This window comes from Ipomoea triloba, chromosome 2, assembly GCF_003576645.1.
Source record: "Ipomoea triloba cultivar NCNSP0323 chromosome 2, ASM357664v1".
Lineage (NCBI taxonomy): Eukaryota > Viridiplantae > Streptophyta > Magnoliopsida > Solanales > Convolvulaceae > Ipomoea > Ipomoea triloba.
Window position 1 is genome coordinate 14499406 of NC_044917.1, and position 17770 is coordinate 14517175.

Here is a 17770-nt window from a genome sequence, read left to right on the forward strand (position 1 = left end):
CTTATTTTCTTTAGTAATTTTTTATTATTTTTAAATTTAATTTTTTGTGTTTAATAGTACTTTTAATGTAGTTTTTAAATATATAAATTTTATATATTAATGCTAAACTTAATATTATGAAAAATTGGATTAAAAATTACTTCAATCAAGCCTCATTAAACGAACAGACAACCATTTTGGGACGGAGGTAGTAACTAGTAAAAATTAGTTAACAAGGGCAAAATTGGAATAATTCAAGGTAATCTAAGATTACCTAAGAAAATGAGCGTAATCACATCATCTTGAAACATTATTGCCGCATCAACTTTGAAATAATATAACATTATCAGGTAATCTCACAGCTTGACGGAAACAAAGTAATAACCAAATGCCCCCTAAAGGTATCTTTATTATGTCAAATAAAATTCTCAATGTTGTATGCAAGAAGGCAAAAGAGTGAGACCCAATGATACAACAACGATATTAACCTAAAAACAGAGTGATTCAATCAGAGAATCAACTCTTTGAACCTCACTAAAATTAACCATATTGGCAATAGTCATTATATTAGCAAGCAGAATATAATTTCAGATGTGCCAACTCATAAGAAAGGTGAACCACAACAATCTGCAATTGATATATCTTCTTTGTCAGTCTTCATAGACTGCGGGGCTGTTGTTGTGTGATACAATGTATATTTCCACCTCCCAACACTATCTCCCTTGCACCTTCGATTCGTACTACCTGAACCAAACAATTTATTTATTTTTACAAATCAGATGTTAAGTTCACCAAATATATAAGGATTCTCATTTATGTCAAAGATATTGCACTTGACAAGCTGATTTCAGGGTGGCAACATATAATCAGAAGAAATATCATTCTATGTTCAATCTATGGGGGTGATTGCAGTTTCACTTAACTCATGATCGGGAAATGCATGTGACAGGACCCGAACTGCTTCATCATCCCACTTGTCTCCAAATTGTGGAGCGATGATTGCCCCATTTGCAATGTAGAAGTTTACATATGAAGCGGCAAGCCTTGTACCTGGAAGTCTTGGTTTACCATCACCCTATTTTCAGAATTGTCGTTCCTAATTAGTAACAGGAAAGATGATTCATTTCAGAGTTTTAATTAAATGTTCAAGCTGTAGTTCTCCGAGTATCTTCCTACTATGTAAAGATGGCATCTTAGGTGTTTATGATGGAACCCACTATAACGACACCGTACACCAAAAGCAAAGACAGTTAGTTACCTCGACCAATCCATCTGCCTCCTCTTGTGTCATATGGAGAGGACCAGGTATATGGAGTTTTATCACCTGCAATTTTCTACCCTTAGCATCTGTGGAATTTTCAAGAACAGTAAGAGCTTCCAAGGATCTTTCATGCTGAGGGTCATCCTTGTCATCAGTCCAAGACAATAAAAGGACACCAGGCTTCACAAAACAGCACATGTTATCTATATGACCATTTGTATCATCATCACCTGCAATAAAGCGATAAGTCCACCTTTTAGTTCATCCTTCAAAGAGAAGGGGAATAAAGGGAAAAGCATCAATTTTCTTTCATTTTGTTGTTAAGAAGCCCTGAAGACTAAACTTTTATGCCAGTTTAGTTCCAGAAAATTTCAAAAATTTTCGAAGTTTTCATTTTCAATTGGAAAATTAGAAAATTTGTTCAAATTCAATAATTTACAACTTTTAAAATGAGTTAGTTCATATTTGAAATCTAATCGTTTTCTTCATGTAAAATAGCAATGCATATAATGAGAAAACGGTATATAGTAATGATGGTGAATGGGGTAGGTGCAAATAGAACGTGGTTGGCCATAAGAGTGTAAGAGAAAAATACAAAAGCATTGAAGCATGGGAATATGCTGATCAATCACACAGTAAATAGATAAGCAATATACCATATAACCCACGAGGTAACCAAATAATCTTGCTGACTCCAAGATATGCTTTAAGTTCACTCTCAATTTCTTCCTTTGTCATATCAGCATTCCTGTTTTTATTCAAGAGACATTCTTCCGTGGTGAGGCAAGTACCTAGAGGAAACACAAATTTTAAGCAATTAGCATCCAACACTCATCATTATGCCACCTTCCTGGCAAAGAGAGAAGGCTACATTTCAGAACTAAAAAGAATTCTACAAGAAAGAACAGATTTACCTTCTCCATCAACATGAATGCTTCCACCTTCAAGAATCATAGTCTGAGGGAACCTTGGGGACCTTTCAATGCTCAAAATCTGAGATGCAAGGATATAAATCAATATATCAAAATGTTGAATTTGAATGATCCAAAGGCCTAGCGGGTGGAGAATAACAACCACCCGCCAGTTAGCAGAAGCAAAGATGAAGAATCTAGGAATGAGAAAATATATATAATACTGAAAGGTTACAATATATTTCTATAATTCTATTTTTCTAATATATATATATATATATATATATATATAGAGAGAGAGAGAGAGAGATAACTATTAATTTAAGCACCTATTTATAAACAGACACAACCCTTTGTTTTTCAACAGAGGAAACCAAACTTGCATTGTTTACAGCGAGATTGCAGCATAGATTTAGATCTAGGCATACCTTCCTTGCAACAAGAAGGTCCTGACTCCAGTCTGCATAACATCCATCTTCGATTCCTGGGATTGAATCAGCAACTAAACTTAATGTTTTGAAACTTTGAAAAAGCAATATGATATACATCATGCATAGCAACTCTAATCGTATATAACTATATATATCCTAGACTAGACACAACACAGTACAGAAACATAAATCTCCAAAGTACAAAGCAAGCAGAGAAAAACATGATGGTGCAAGTCACTCAAAACATAAACTCAGAATGACAGGAGCTTGCAAAGGATGTATTTCCTACTGATTAAGAATCCATGTAATACTAAGAGAATATCTTTGAAAGGAGTTCAAGTACACCTAAAATCTTTTTGGAAGGGTATCAATACATTGGACCATGGTCCACAATATAATTTGCCAGAGTAACCAGAGACCAGACAAAAACAAGCCTCAAGGTCAAGAAGCCAAGAGGTCAAGCTTGAGGAGTTACACGCTTGATGCCTTAGCCTAGAAATCCCTGTACTTGGCAATCAGGAGATAGGATAGCTAAGATCAACTACTAAGGCTCAGGTCCAAGTTGACTAAATTACCCAACCTCTTGAGTACTACTCCCTCTGTCCCATTTTATCTGTCCTGCTTATTATTCATTGGTCAAACAAACTCTTTGTTCTTTGTTTATTTTCTCTAATATCTTTTTCTTATTTTTAAATTTGATTTGTGTTAAATAGTACTTTTAGTGTAGTTTCTAAATATATAAATTTTGTATACTAATACTAAAATTAATATTATGAAAAATTGGATTTAAAACAACTTCAGTCAAGCCTCGTTAACCGAACCAAACACATAAAATGGGACAGAGGGAGTATATTGAATTCGTGGTGATATGATGGGAAAGATATGCAACATTTTTAGTAGAGGCTGCAAGCCTCACTACAAAATATCTCATCTACAATGCACAAACTTCAATATAGTCTGTAAATAAACAGTTCCTGAAAATTGCAACTACAGTTAAAATTGTTATAAAACTGGATCCCAAGATGACAATGCCTTAATACATTAATAGGAAGTATAAACAGAACAGCTAGAGGCAGGACTCCTCTTAGTCATCATAATGCATTGACACGTATTAAGTCGGAGGATCCTACACTCAATTGGCTGATAATATGACAGCCATAGAAAACTTTGACAGAACAGAAACACAAAATTCATGACCAGCATTGCAAGTATAAATTTGAAGGCATACCTCCCCAGCTATTGAAGGTCCAGTCAATCCCTGCAACACTTGGCTCAAGATTTTGAGAACTTTCTGCACCTTTTCTGATAACAAACTGCATTCATTGAAGTGAGTGTAAAATGTTAACTACATTTCATAAAAACTAACTGATCCAATTAATGAAAATAATGATATAATTAATTAATTAAAACAAGTTGACAAAAAGAGGAACTGACAGTTGGACCAGTATCACGAAACCAAGAATCATTCATGCTCATCTCAACAACCCTGATATGTTTTGGTAACTGATCACGTGCATTGTTCCACTGTCCAGAGGGCATACAATAGTAATTAAAATGAGTAAGTACAAGGGTTCATAAAAACGATCTCAACCTCTCTTGTATACACCAGATTACTAACCTGAGCGGAACTAGCACAAACAGTGACATGTTCAAATCTTGAGATAGCCTGTGCTACACGAGCAAATACACGTTGAGCATGCACAGCATAGTCCCTCCAGTTATCTGGGCGTTCCTACAACTCGCAGAAGAGAAAAAGATATAACTACAGAGTGAAGAAAATCCATACTATCATCACAACAAGGTTTATACAGTTTTAAGAAATAAATAACATGAGAAACCACAGTATTTGTTTATTTTCTTGGTAGGTCAGAAGCTGCACTACATAGAAGGGAAAGAAAATATTGAACTGGGACCTGAAGGATTGCAGAACAGGGCTCAAACTAGCAGTAGACACAGTAAAATGCCTTAAAAGAAAAAAATTTGGAATTACTCACAAAACTGAATTATGTACAAACAGATTGCAACTCCAAGTGGAAAACTGAGCAGATTAATTGTCACAATATTTGCTGTTGATAAAATTTAGAAGTATCGAACTTTCACATGAACTTAAAGATTTAGTTCTGTCCTGTACTGAGGATTTTAAAAGAAATAAACTGTGCGTTGGTGAATTCTATTGGAGCTGTGAATTGGATAACAGTAGGACACCCCAAAAGGTGCCATTGCAATTAGTAACTGTTGGAGTTATTCAGCTAAATGACATCACAGGAATGGGCAGCTCCAGAATTCTGTGAAGGGAGATCCAGTAGAATAGGGAGTTTGTTATGATGTTTTGTTGTTTTGCTTGTCTTAATTTAAATCACTTGGTTGTAATAATCAGACATTTTTTAGCTGTGGATTTCGATACAATTTTCTCTCCTTTCTTCTATTATTTCTCCCATTTCTTCAGAGATTTCTTCCTCGATTTATGAGCTTACCAGTGTGTTGTGCTCTTAATTTAAGCTCAAGTTACAGCCCCTTACACAAAGCTTTTTCTCTATTTCTTCATGATTTTTCTCCATATTTTCTTCTCTAAAACCCTCCCATTTCTTGACTGTTTCCTCCATTTCTGCTAAAGCTCAAACTTAAGTTTCCACCTTTAACCTCAACCAAAATCGGTCTATTACAAGCTCTCTAACTCCACTCTTTTGAATTTTGGAATAGTTAGCATCGTTTTTATCAGACCAACAAATGAATTGTCAGCTGGGTTTTGATAAAGTTCACTTTTGCCTAAGGAAATTAGGCCAAATTTTCGTCATCGAGATATAACAAAAGTATCACCCTCCCTGCCATCCTTAATCCAGAAATTTCAAATAACCCAGGAACACAAATCCATTAACCCAGTTCTTAATATCAAAATAAACCCCAAACCCCAAACAAGAGTTCAGACATCAAGGAAAGAAAATCTAACCAAAACATCATAGCAAACACAACAAGCGGCGCAAAGCACAGTACAGAAAAGAAAGAAAGAAAGAAAGAGTGGTAGAAATTTTACTGGCCAACCGATCCAGCACTGGGAATGGGGCTCCCACTCAGCAGGCATGTGATAGCCATGGTCAATCGGCTTTCCCTTCAAGTCCATCTGCTTCCTTCAAATTCTTCTCAGTGCAAATGCAATTATCTCTTCTGCTGTATTTATAAGTTGCTGTCTTTTTCTTAAAAACAATTATGAGGGCCAGAAAATTTAGCATGTGATTATTGTGAGGTGATGTCCGACAACATTGGACTTTATCTCTTCTGCTGTATTTATATGTTTCTTTCTTTTTCTTAAAAACAATTATGCGGTTTGCAAAAAAAAAAAAAAAAAAAAGCCCAGACAATTTATCATGTGACTATTGTGAGGGGATGTCCGACAACATTGGACTTTAGCGCTGATTCTGTATTTATATGTTTCTTGCTTTTTCTTAAAAAAAATTATGCGGTTTGCAAAAAAAAAAAAAAAGCCCAGACAATTTATCATGTGACTATTGTGAGGGGATGTCCGACAACATTGGACTTTAGCGCTGATTCTGTATTTATATGTTTCTTGCTTTTTCTTAAAAAAAATTATGCGGTTTGCAAAAAAAAAAAAAAAGCCCAGACAATTTATCATGTGACTATTGTGAGGGGATGTCCGACAACATTGGACTTTAGCGCTGATTCTGTATTTATATGTTTCTTGCTTTTTCTTAAAAAAAATTATGCGGTTTGCAAAAAAAAAAAAAAAGCCCAGACAATTTATCATGTGACTATTGTGAGGGGATGTCCGACAACATTGGACTTTAGCGCTGATTCTGTATTTATATGTTTCTTGCTTTTTCTTAAAAAAAATTATGCGGTTTGCAAAAAAAAAAAAAAAGCCCAGACAATTTATCATGTGACTATTGTGAGGGGATGTCCGACAACATTGGACTTTAGCGCTGATTCTGTATTTATATGTTTCTTGCTTTTTCTTAAAAAAAATTATGCGGTTTGCAAAAAAAAAAAAAAAGCCCAGACAATTTATCATGTGACTATTGTGAGGGGATGTCCGACAACATTGGACTTTAGCGCTGATTCTGTATTTATATGTTTCTTGCTTTTTCTTAAAAAAAATTATGCGGTTTGCAAAAAAAAAAAAAAAGCCCAGACAATTTATCATGTGACTATTGTGAGGGGATGTCCGACAACATTGGACTTTAGCGCTGATTCTGTATTTATATGTTTCTTGCTTTTTCTTAAAAAAAATTATGCGGTTTGCAAAAAAAAAAAAAAAGCCCAGACAATTTATCATGTGACTATTGTGAGGGGATGTCCGACAACATTGGACTTTAGCGCTGATTCTGTATTTATATGTTTCTTGCTTTTTCTTAAAAAAAATTATGCGGTTTGCAAAAAAAAAAAAAAAAAAAAGCCCAGACAATTTATCATGTGACTATTGTGAGGTGATGTCCGACAACATTGGACTTTGCTTTCTGGGCTCCGTTTGGGGCCCCCTACTTTTGTAGTTGTTAGTTGTTACGGAGTAAATGGCATTTCTGTCGGTCAGATATTATCTGAATTTTCTCGTCCATCAACATAGCCATCTCCAATATACTTAAAGTTCATACATTGTGAATAGAAAAGGCATTTAGAAGTCACAGGCTCACAGCCTACACTTCATACAAATAACTAAATAAGAAGTCAATTAAGAAATTAATGATTAAGGGCTTTAAGGCAATAAACATTATCATACTGGAAATCGTCGAGTCTAGACCTGTAGACTAGAAATCTGGAATTGACACTTTGACAGCGTGAGCGGCAGCCGGCAGGCGGTTGGCGTCGGCGGCGAGCGTCGACGGCGAGGGTCAGGCGGTGAGCGACGGGCGATGAACAGCAGGCGGCGGGTAGCGGGCGGTGGGCGGCTGGCTGCCTGGCTTGCGGACTGCGGTCTCCGGTGAGCGCTGGCCTGCGGTGGGCGGTGGCGCCGTGGCGGTGGATTGCGGTGAAAAGTTGAAAACTGTGAAATTTGGAGCGGAGAGAGTGAGAGACGAGAGTGGGACTGTGGGAAATCTGAAATGTGAAGTTGCGAACCACTGAAACTGAGCCCTAGTTTGGCATTTACTTAATACACATGTATTAAAATGTATCACATGCCTCATGTCAGATTATAAGCATACACTATTTCCACATATTCAAAAACATGTGCTAAAATATGCACTATTCTACGTATTAAAATACACCACACTTATTAGAAACACGTGTTAAAATACACACCATTCAATGTATTAAAATGCACCAGGCGACGTATTAAAACACACCATTTCACAACACAGTTACACATCATTCTATGTATGAAAATGCACCAGCGAATAAATTAAAACACATCATTCCACAACACAGTTAATGCATCAACATACGTAATAAAACGCACCACAACATGTATTCAAACGCACCACAACATGTATTCAAACGCACCACACTATGTACTAAAATGCACCATTCCAATTCACGTAATATAAATGCTAAAATTACCATAATAACCCCACTTAAACATACGCAAATTTCAGTAGGATTAATGAAATTAGACGGTGCAGATTAAGCCGCATGACCGCACCGGAGCTCGCCACCGCATTTGAACCAAAATCTATATATATATATATATTACTATATGATGTATATTATAGTATTAAAAAAATATTACTATATTATGTTAATGTACGTTATTAAATTCCTCTCACGATAATATTCAAAAAAAATTCCAACAATCAAATTACTATATGATGTATATTATAGTATTCAAAAAAATATTACTATGTTATGTTAATGTACGTAATTAAATTCCTCTCATGATAATATTAAAAAAAAATCCAACAATCAAATTACTATATGATGTATATTATAATATTCCAAAAGATATTACTATATTATGTTAATGTACGTATTTAAATGTTATTCAATTATACGGTTGCATGTTTGTAGGTTATATATGTATTTATATATTTATTAGTTAATCAATTTAAAATTTTGAAATCAGTCAACATAATATTACAATACTTAACAAAATTATTTATGTACATATATTAACAAAATAGTCATACGGAAAGTAATAATTACTAAACAAAATTATAGTTATTATATCATGCAATTCAATTAGTAAAAAAAAAAATATTACTATATTATGTTAATGTACGTTATTAAATTCTCTCATGATAATATTCAAAAAAAGTTCAACAATCAAAATACTATATGATGTATATTATAGTATTCCAAAAAAATATTACTATATTATGTTTAATTAAATTCCTCTCATGATAATATTCAAAAATAAATAAAAATTCCAACAATCAAATTACTATATGATGTGTATTATAGTATTAAAAAAATATTACTATATTATGTTAATGTATGTAATTAAATTCCTCCCATTATAATATTCCAAAAAAAAAATCCAATAATCAAATTACTATATGATGTATATTATAGTATTCCAAAAAAAAAATATTACTATATTATGTTAATGTACGTAATTAAATTTCTCTCATGATAATATTCAAAAAAAATTCCAACAATCAAATTACTATATGATGTATACTATAGTATTCCATAAGATGTATTACTATATTATGTTAATGTATGTAATTAAATGTTATTCAATTATACGGTTGTGTGTTTGTACGTTATATATGCATTTATATATTTATTAATTTATTTATTTTAAAATTTGAAATCAATCAACATAATATTACAATACTTAACAAAAATATTTATGTACATATATTAACAAAATAGTCACACGAAAAGTAAAAATTATTAAACAAAATTATAGTTATTATACCATGCAATTCAATTATGGTTTAAAATATTTTAATCTTGTGTATTTTTAATATATACATATAGATTACTATATGATGTATATTATAGTATTCAAATCTCGATCTATCAAAGATCTATTCAAGTACGTAAACAAAGGCAACGATCGAAGTATAACTTCTTTTTATCAAAGTGCTACAGATAAACAATCTGGGATAACTATTGATGAGGTCAAAATGTATTACGATTGTAGATATGTATCGCATTGCGAAGCTGCTTGGAGGATATTAGGTTTTGAAATACAATACAGATATCCTCCTTTAGAGCGCTTGAATTTTCATCTGCCAAATGAACAAAACATTTATTTTAATGAGGATGCTCCAATCAATGTGATTGTAGAACGACATGCAGAAAAACATAGCATGTTTTTGGCTTGGCTTGAGGCAAACAAAAAATACCTTGAGGCAAAGCAACTAACTTATGCAGAGATGCCAACAAAGTTCGTTTGAGAACAAGCAACAAGGGAATTTGATCTAAGACAACGAGGATTCTCAATTGGTTGAGTTTTTTATGTTCCTCCTGGAAGTGGTGAGATGTACTATTTGAGATGTCTTTTGAATGTAATCTGAGGGCTTACGTGAACAATCAATGAGGTGTTGTATGACAATTACCGTGATGCATGTTATGCACTTAGGCTATTGGAAGACGACAAATAATATATTGATGGAATTGTTGAAGCAAGTCAGTGGGCAACTGCAGGAGAGTTAAGAAATTTATTCATAACACAATAATGAATGATGTAAATTCAAATCAAGGAGGAGTTTTTTTTGTCTACGGTTATGGAGGAACTGGAAAGACATTTGTTTGGAGAACTCTTTCGGCAGCATTGAGATCAAAGGGAAAAATAGTTCTAAATGTCGTGAGATTAATTTTTAAAGCTATGGATTTTTAGCATCTCTGCTTGATTTTGAGTTGGTAGAACTGTATCTATCATTTTCTTACAGTTTGTAATTGAAAAGGAAAATTTTGTGTTGGGAAATAGGTTTTATCTCAAATTGTAGTGGATTTCAATTTAGCAAATGCCGTGAGATTAATTTTTAAAGCTATGGATTTTTAGCATCTTTGCTTGATTTTGGCTTTTTGAGGACATAATTGGATTATCATTGTAAGTTTGTTTTGGAGTCTACTTGCCATTCAAGACACATACATTAATCTTAATTTTTTTCCCTATAATTCGGACTATCATTGTAGAGCTCAAAATGTGTTGATTGTTAAAGATACCTCCATGAAATGAAGTGCAATATTTTTTTTTTGTTTGTACTTGATAACAGGTTTTAAAATTTGTAATTTTAAATATTTTTGTATTAAATTTTTAAAAAAGTTTGATATTTTAATTAATTATCAATCTTAATTATTAATTCTTATTTTAACTGCAAATGTCTCCATATAAGGTTTTCATATCAAATCAACATAATTAGTATTTGGATTAAAAAAATGTACATTTCAAGTTAGAGTTTTGGTTGCGTGTGAAAGGCTATGAATTTAGCGAATGGGAGAGATGTATCATTGTTCTTATAACAAAACTTTCACAACATATCATTGAAAGGAAAATACTTTCTTATAGCAATGTAGGAACTAATGCATTTGTTCCTTGCATGACAATGACACCTTTTGATCTAAGACTACCATTCAAATTTTAAAGGTGCAATTCATGCTTATGCTGTCATAATAGTACAAATGTAACTTATCATTTTAATGTAACAATAAACTTTAAAATGAACACAATAATAACGTAATTAAACTTTTAAAAATATTAAATATTGCATTGTATAATTATACTTACATTTTTAGTAAAAGTAAATCTGCTTAGTATCATTACATTAAAACAATACTTATACAATTGTATTTGTGCATCAAACGGAGAAAATACTAGCCTACTTTAGTATTTCAACCACTAATGTTGTTTACAATGAAATGTTTAGTAATGTGTTATATTTTGTCATGTACATAATATACAAGGTTAATTTATTTTTCTCAAAAATTAAAGTATGATTCATGTTTTTTTTTTTTGGTACTTCAAATACCATTAGTATAGTTGTCAGCTAATAAATAAAAATATTTTTTATCCATTATAACATTACAAACAAATCTTTAATATTTATCTGTGTATTTCACGGGACAATACTAGTATATATATACTCATACACTAACCTAGAGTATCACATGATTAAAAAATATATTTAATATCACACATTAAATACATAGAATACTAGGAGACACATACAAGCCATAAAATCAACAAAATCTATTCTAGTATACACATTTTCTAGTTTGCTGAGCTCCTAATATCACTTCGTTAGTTTGTTTAGTTAAAAAAAAAAAATAGTATGATTAGTCCAATTTACTCGACAAAAAATTCAACTTTACCTTTCTATGATTTGCGATTTACCTCTGTAATGTCTTTAGTGATAGGTCCTACGCATTTAGGATGAGTCCATTATATTTAAGCTGCGATGGATAATTTATATCGTGGACCAGGGTCCACAGTGCCAATAGTTATGTCGTGGAAGTTACTAAACATATTGGCCTGAAATGTGGAACACAAACTCTACATTCACATACACTATATTCTACATTCACAATTTGTAAACTCCACATTCACACATTACAAGATTATATGTTTAGTAACTATATTACCACTGTTATGCATTCACACATTCAAAACTCTATATTCACAGGTCCTATACTCCATATTCATAACTTGAGAACTCTACATTCACACATTACAGGGTTACAAGTTGCTAGAACTTCTTAACTCTATTACAGATTCACACATGCATAACTCTACATTCACGATTTCTATACTCCATATTCACAATTTGAAACCTCCACATTCACACATTTCTGGGCAACTCTACATTCACACAATCACAAGTCTACATTCACGATTTCTATACTCTACATTCACACTTTGAAACTTCTACATTCACACATTTTTGGACAACTCTATATTCAGTAATATGTTTACTAATTTTTTTTTTAAAAGACAAAACGACGTAGTTTTGGACCCAGGTCCACCTTGCAAGGTGGACCTGGGTCCACAGCATAATTTGCGCTACATTGCATTGTGGACCTTGGTCCAATATACAGAATGGATAAGTAGCATGTGTATAATGTTATGAATTTATGTATCTTCACCAATATAATTATGTACATTATGAATTTCAATTTCATAATGTGTATGTTTATTATGTTAAGTGTTTATGTGTCCCCAAATATATAATTCTGTACCTTATAAAGTCAAATTCTGTATATTGAACATGGTTCGTAGTGCACGGATCCTGATCCACGATATAACGACGGGGACTACATAAATATAAATAATTAACTTTATCAATCTAAATATGTGATAAAATATATAAATTTAACCGCTACATTGTTTAATATAAAAGATTAAAAGTACTCTAAAATTCATGAAATGCATTAAAAACGTAATATTCTCTTCTTCTTTTTTTTTTTTTTTAAACATAACTTTAATTCAACCAAATCCCGCGTCAAATGTAAATCTTAAATATGAATTTCAATCATAAACAATAATATAACTTGCGTAAATTTATGTTCGAGATTTGCAATCAATGTGGTTAGAAATAGCATGAAATCAGTGCGAAACTTTCAAAAGAATTTAATTGCTAATCACCGTCAGATGGCCGTCCTAGCTCAGTGGTAGAGCGCGTGGCTTTTAACCACGTGGTCGTGGGTTCGATCCCCACGGACGGCGTTTGGGTATGGGTTCGATCCCCATAAGTCTTTGGACTGTATAGCCCATTCCCTGAAGGATATAGTTCTTTTTAATATATACTTCGGGCTTATTTCGGCACTGACCCAAAGTAAATAGAAGATATATGAAAAAAGTCAACGGCCCAATCCACGAGAGATGAAAATATATACCGGCTCTCCTTTAGTGTTGTTGTTTTTTTTTTTTTTAATATGATTTTAATAAATTTATTAAAAAATAATTTTTATGAAAATAAATAATAAAAATAATAAATTATTATAATTATTATATTATAAATATAAATAAATAATTTTTCTTTTGTAATATTTTAGATAAAAACAAATTTATTAATATAAACAATTTTTATTTATATATTTTATGCAAATGTTTATTAAGTATTACATTATGTTTTTTAGTTTGAATTTGAAATTGAAGATTTGGATTGGTTTGGTTAAATGATGTTTTGAATTTATATTTAGTAATATAAATGTGGTATTTGTTAAAATAGAAAGATTAAACCTTTAATTTTAGAATGTTAGAAATTTTATACATGAAGAGATTTGTAGGGAAGGAAAATATTCTCTCTAAAGAATAAGTCGATTCCTACTGTTATTATCGTTTATTTTAGGTAACTTCCCTCCAACCCTAGTCGTTCACGGCGACCGGTGGTGGGGGCAGCGATGTAGCCACCAACGGCATCTGAGGCTCCTCCGGCAGATGTCCGAATGGTGGACGACGAACCTAACCAACACTCTGTGAAGAATCTTCGGGCTACGAAATGTACCTTTGCCGACACAGTAGCGGCTCAAGCGTCCTTTAATGGTCTAGAGAATCTGCAAACTGATGGGCATGAGTGGGCATTCGAAGAACCTGAGATTGAATCTAACTCAGAGATGGAGCCGCAGGAGATTTCCGACGGAAGACCAAGGGTCACGTATCCGAAAGAACTTCAGAGAGAATGGTGTCACGAATGGAGACGTGCGATTATCGTTAAGTATCTAGGTAAATACATCATCTTTAATGTTATGAACAACCGTCTACCATCCATATGGGGGCTTCAAGGGCGAGTACATCTCATGGATATCGGCTACAATTGCTTTGTTGCTCGCTTTGAGAACAAACAAGACTATCTCCACGTTCTTCTCGACGGACCGTGGAAAATTTTTGACAACTACATTGCTACCCAACGTAGTGAACTAGAGTTCAAACCCAAAACGACGAAGATTGCCAAGATGGCCGTTTGGGTTAGGCTACCGGACTTGTCGGTTGAATATTTCAGAGATGATGCTATAAAACACATCCTAGAAAATGTAGGGAAACCTCTCAAGTTGGATCATACTACAATGGCAAGAGAGAGGGGAAAATTCGCCCGTGCTGCGGTTGAAATTGATCTTAACAAATCCCTGGTCTCTGAAATATGGGTCAGGAACACGGTGCAAATCGTCGAATACGAAGGCCTCCATGTGATATGCTTTGGATGTGGCATTGTAGGACATCGAGAACAATAGTGCCCTCACAACAAAGACGTAACGCCAGAAAAAACTAGTATGGATTTGAATGGTTCGCCACCTGCTGAGAAGGTTGGGGAACAGTAGTATGAAGTTCCGCCTCCAATCCCAGAACCGATTGTCGACAAACTGCGATATGGATTATGGATGCTGGTGTCCAGAAAACCCAAAGCAAAAGACAATCGCAAACAATAAAGCCAGCCTAATCATCCGAAACCAGCACCACGAAAGGGGAACAAACAGTTCGACGTGTTGGCTGATGAAGGTGAGGCAGTTGATACAGTAACAGAACTAAAGCGAAAGGGAAGAAGCACAAAGAGCCTAGTGAGCACTCCAAAGGTTAGTCACCTTCCCTTCATAAACCCCCTAGAATCACTACAACCCTGTTCCGCCCAAGGCACCCGGGATTACCGCCGGCAACCGCCACACTTCCACCCAAAATGGAAGAGGCCGTGGGGGTTCGCAAGTGGCAGTTAGGAACAAAAGTAGAGGTTCTATTCGCGGGGGTACCGCAAGTTGTGTTCTGACTTCCACGCCTAATGACTGGTTTGGCCGTTTAGAGACATCTGGTTTGTTTCAGTTTGGTGAGTCTCATATTCTTCTTAAGGAGTTTGCCTTTGAGAACCAACGTACCTTTGACGTTGGTTCGTCTTCGTGTCTTACGCTCGGGGAAGGCGGCCATCAAACTTCCCCCCTTCCCGTTAATTATCCATGAAGATCATTTCGTGGAATTGCAGGGGCATCGCCAATCGCCGGGTTAGGAATCATGTCAAAGATCTCCTGATCACGTCTAAGGCTGATGCTCTTTGCCTTCTTGAGATTCATTCGGCTAAGGCTGAGAAAATGGTTGAGTTAGCCGCCAGCTTAGGCAACGACAAGCATTTTCTGGTTGAGTCGCTAGGTTTTGCGGGAGGCCTCCTCCTCTTCTGGAGGCAGAGTCACATTGATCTAGAGATTGTTAGCCACAACTCCCAAGCCATCCACACCAAGGTGAAGAACCGACTTAATGATCGCTTTTTCACTTTTGGTTATGTTCGGCCTAACGTTCTTGCTAAGTGCAGGTTTTGGGATAATTGTAAGACTTTTTCAAGAATAATTCAGGGTCCATGGGTTATTCTTGGGGACTTTAATGACATCGCAACAAGAGATGAACAATGGGGGAGCTCGGCCGTTAACATACAACACTGTCAAAAATTTGTGGAGGCATCTTCTAGATCCTGGTGCCTTGGGGTCTAAATTTACCTGGTGCCGGTTTGCGGGGAACAGAATAAGACAGATGAGAAGGCTTGACAGAGTTTTTTGGAACGTTCAAGCTCAGTTAGCCTTCCTAGAGGCGAAAGTGGCGGTCCTTCTGCGTTTGTATTCGGATCATAACCCCATCCTCTTTATAGAAGAGGCGGACAACCCTCCTGATAGGAGCCTTCGGCCGGTTCATTTTGAAGCGGCTTGGCTGACTAGGGAGGACTACAAACTCATATGGGAGGAAACAATTGCTAGTAAAAACCGTCCTTCTGTTCTGTCCTGCGGGAACACTCCGAAACATAATAAAAAGACTGAGTTTGCATGTTTGATCACATCAGAGTCTTTTATGCATGGAATGATTATAAATGGGTGACAAAACCGCGCATTAATGTCCTATAATCGACCCTGGACTTGACTATTCTTGGCTCTTATCATCATCAAAAAGTTTATAAGTTGCATCCTTAACTATCTTCTCCAACTTTCTTCCTCTTTCTTCACCATACATGTCTATCAACAAAATTGAAAGAAATTCCAACTTCTTAGTTGGATCAAGCACAACTACAATGAAAATCAGTTTATTCATTTCTTCGGGCTTTCCTCAATACTTCTAAAACTTTTTTATCATTCTGTTAGCCATTAGACTCAATTCAATGTCAGTAGAAGACTGCCACTCACACAATATGTTATCAATTGCACTAACTTCTGGTAAATAATTATGTGCAGTGACATACAAGCTGCCAGACACACTAGTTGTCATCTCATAAAAGCACTTTAAGAACTTTACCATATTCCTAACATTTTCCCAATCACTTTCAGTTGGAATCCTAGTGGATGCACCTACCAATTCAATTTCAAATTGAGCATCTTGCCTCTCATATCTTTCAAATGCTCTTTGATATTTTTCAGCAACATCTAACATTAGGTAGGTGCTATTCCATCTAGCTTGTACATCTAGACAAAGTGATTTATTTGAATCAACTTTCTCTCTTTCTGCACAATCTTTAAACTTAGAAAGCCTAGTTGGGGAATTTCTAACAGCAGCTCTAATTGCATTATTTAGATATTTCTTTCAAACCATTGTGAACAACTAAATTCAATATATGTGCAGCACACCTCATGTGTAAGTGTTCACCATCTAAAATGCAAGTACCCCAATTCTTTAAAACAGATTTTAATGATTTAATCACATTGTCATTAGCACTTGCATTGTCCAATGTGATGCAGAATATTTTATCAACTCGCCATTCAATTAGACACTTTTCAATTGCTTGATTAGTCAACCAGCCCAAAATTGACTTATCAACTATGTTACCAAACAATGCCATAATGTTCCCCTTAATTCTTAATGTTTCAACTTTTCGTTCATATGTTAACATGGGACTGAGTATATTGTTGAGAAAAAAATTGTTGCGCCAATATTAATGGCTAGTAGAATGGTACTTGAACTTAAAATGACTCTAAATTATAAGTTTTTTTTTCCAAGAAACTTCTATCGTTCATATTTAAACATGAAAATACTAATTGATAGCTAAAATTATGCTAAAAGTAAGGGTTTGTGTACTTACTACGTTCAAACCGATATAACAAATAGGGGATGCTAATGTACTCCTCATTACTTATGAAATATAAGTTAGGTGTAGTAAGTTTTTAGTACAAAGCATTTGAGAGAAAAGTAATTAAAGGAGTCAAATAATTTCAATTAGTAATAAACGAGTACAATATGTAGAAATGAGGTGCACAAGAAGGTGTGGATGATCTAGATAATAGAGCCAATAACTTATTTTATAATAAATCATAATCTTGTGCCACGAACGAGTTGGTTGACATGACACTCTCTAGTTGATGGATGTTGTGTGCTACACAATTTAGCGTGTTAA

The 17770-nt window shown here is 34.4% G+C and overlaps 2 protein-coding genes and 1 non-coding gene across 8 annotated transcripts; 2 read left to right on the top strand and 1 right to left on the bottom strand.

Moving 5' to 3' along the window:
- Window positions 1-357: 357 nt before the first annotated feature.
- On the bottom strand, window positions 358-7652 carry LOC116010526 (agmatine deiminase). Of its 6 annotated transcripts, none has more exons than XM_031249977.1 (11): window positions 7333-7652; window positions 5614-5716; window positions 4201-4314; window positions 4017-4106; window positions 3811-3895; window positions 2580-2635; window positions 2155-2233; window positions 1897-2031; window positions 1238-1470; window positions 902-1054; window positions 358-723 (listed from the first exon to the last, which is right to left on the bottom strand). In XM_031249977.1, exons 2-11 carry the CDS (start codon window positions 5698-5700, stop codon window positions 637-639), a joined length of 1119 nt encoding a protein of 372 aa, XP_031105837.1. In that variant the 5' UTR covers window positions 5701-5716; window positions 7333-7652; the 3' UTR covers window positions 358-636. The 6 variants fall into 6 exon arrangements, with proteins under 6 accessions (XP_031105837.1, XP_031105834.1, XP_031105833.1 ...); XM_031249974.1 differs by having other exon boundaries at window positions 5614-5744; XM_031249973.1 differs by having other exon boundaries at window positions 5614-5747.
- Window positions 7653-13074: 5422 nt separating this feature from the next.
- TRNAK-UUU lies at window positions 13075-13146 on the top strand. Its single transcript has one exon. It is a non-coding gene; the product is annotated as a tRNA-Lys (tRNA).
- Window positions 13147-13868: 722 nt separating this feature from the next.
- Window positions 13869-14651, top strand: LOC116010794. Its single transcript, XM_031250303.1, has one exon. It carries the CDS (start codon window positions 13869-13871, stop codon window positions 14649-14651), a length of 783 nt encoding a protein of 260 aa, XP_031106163.1.
- Window positions 14652-17770: the final 3119 nt, after the last annotated feature.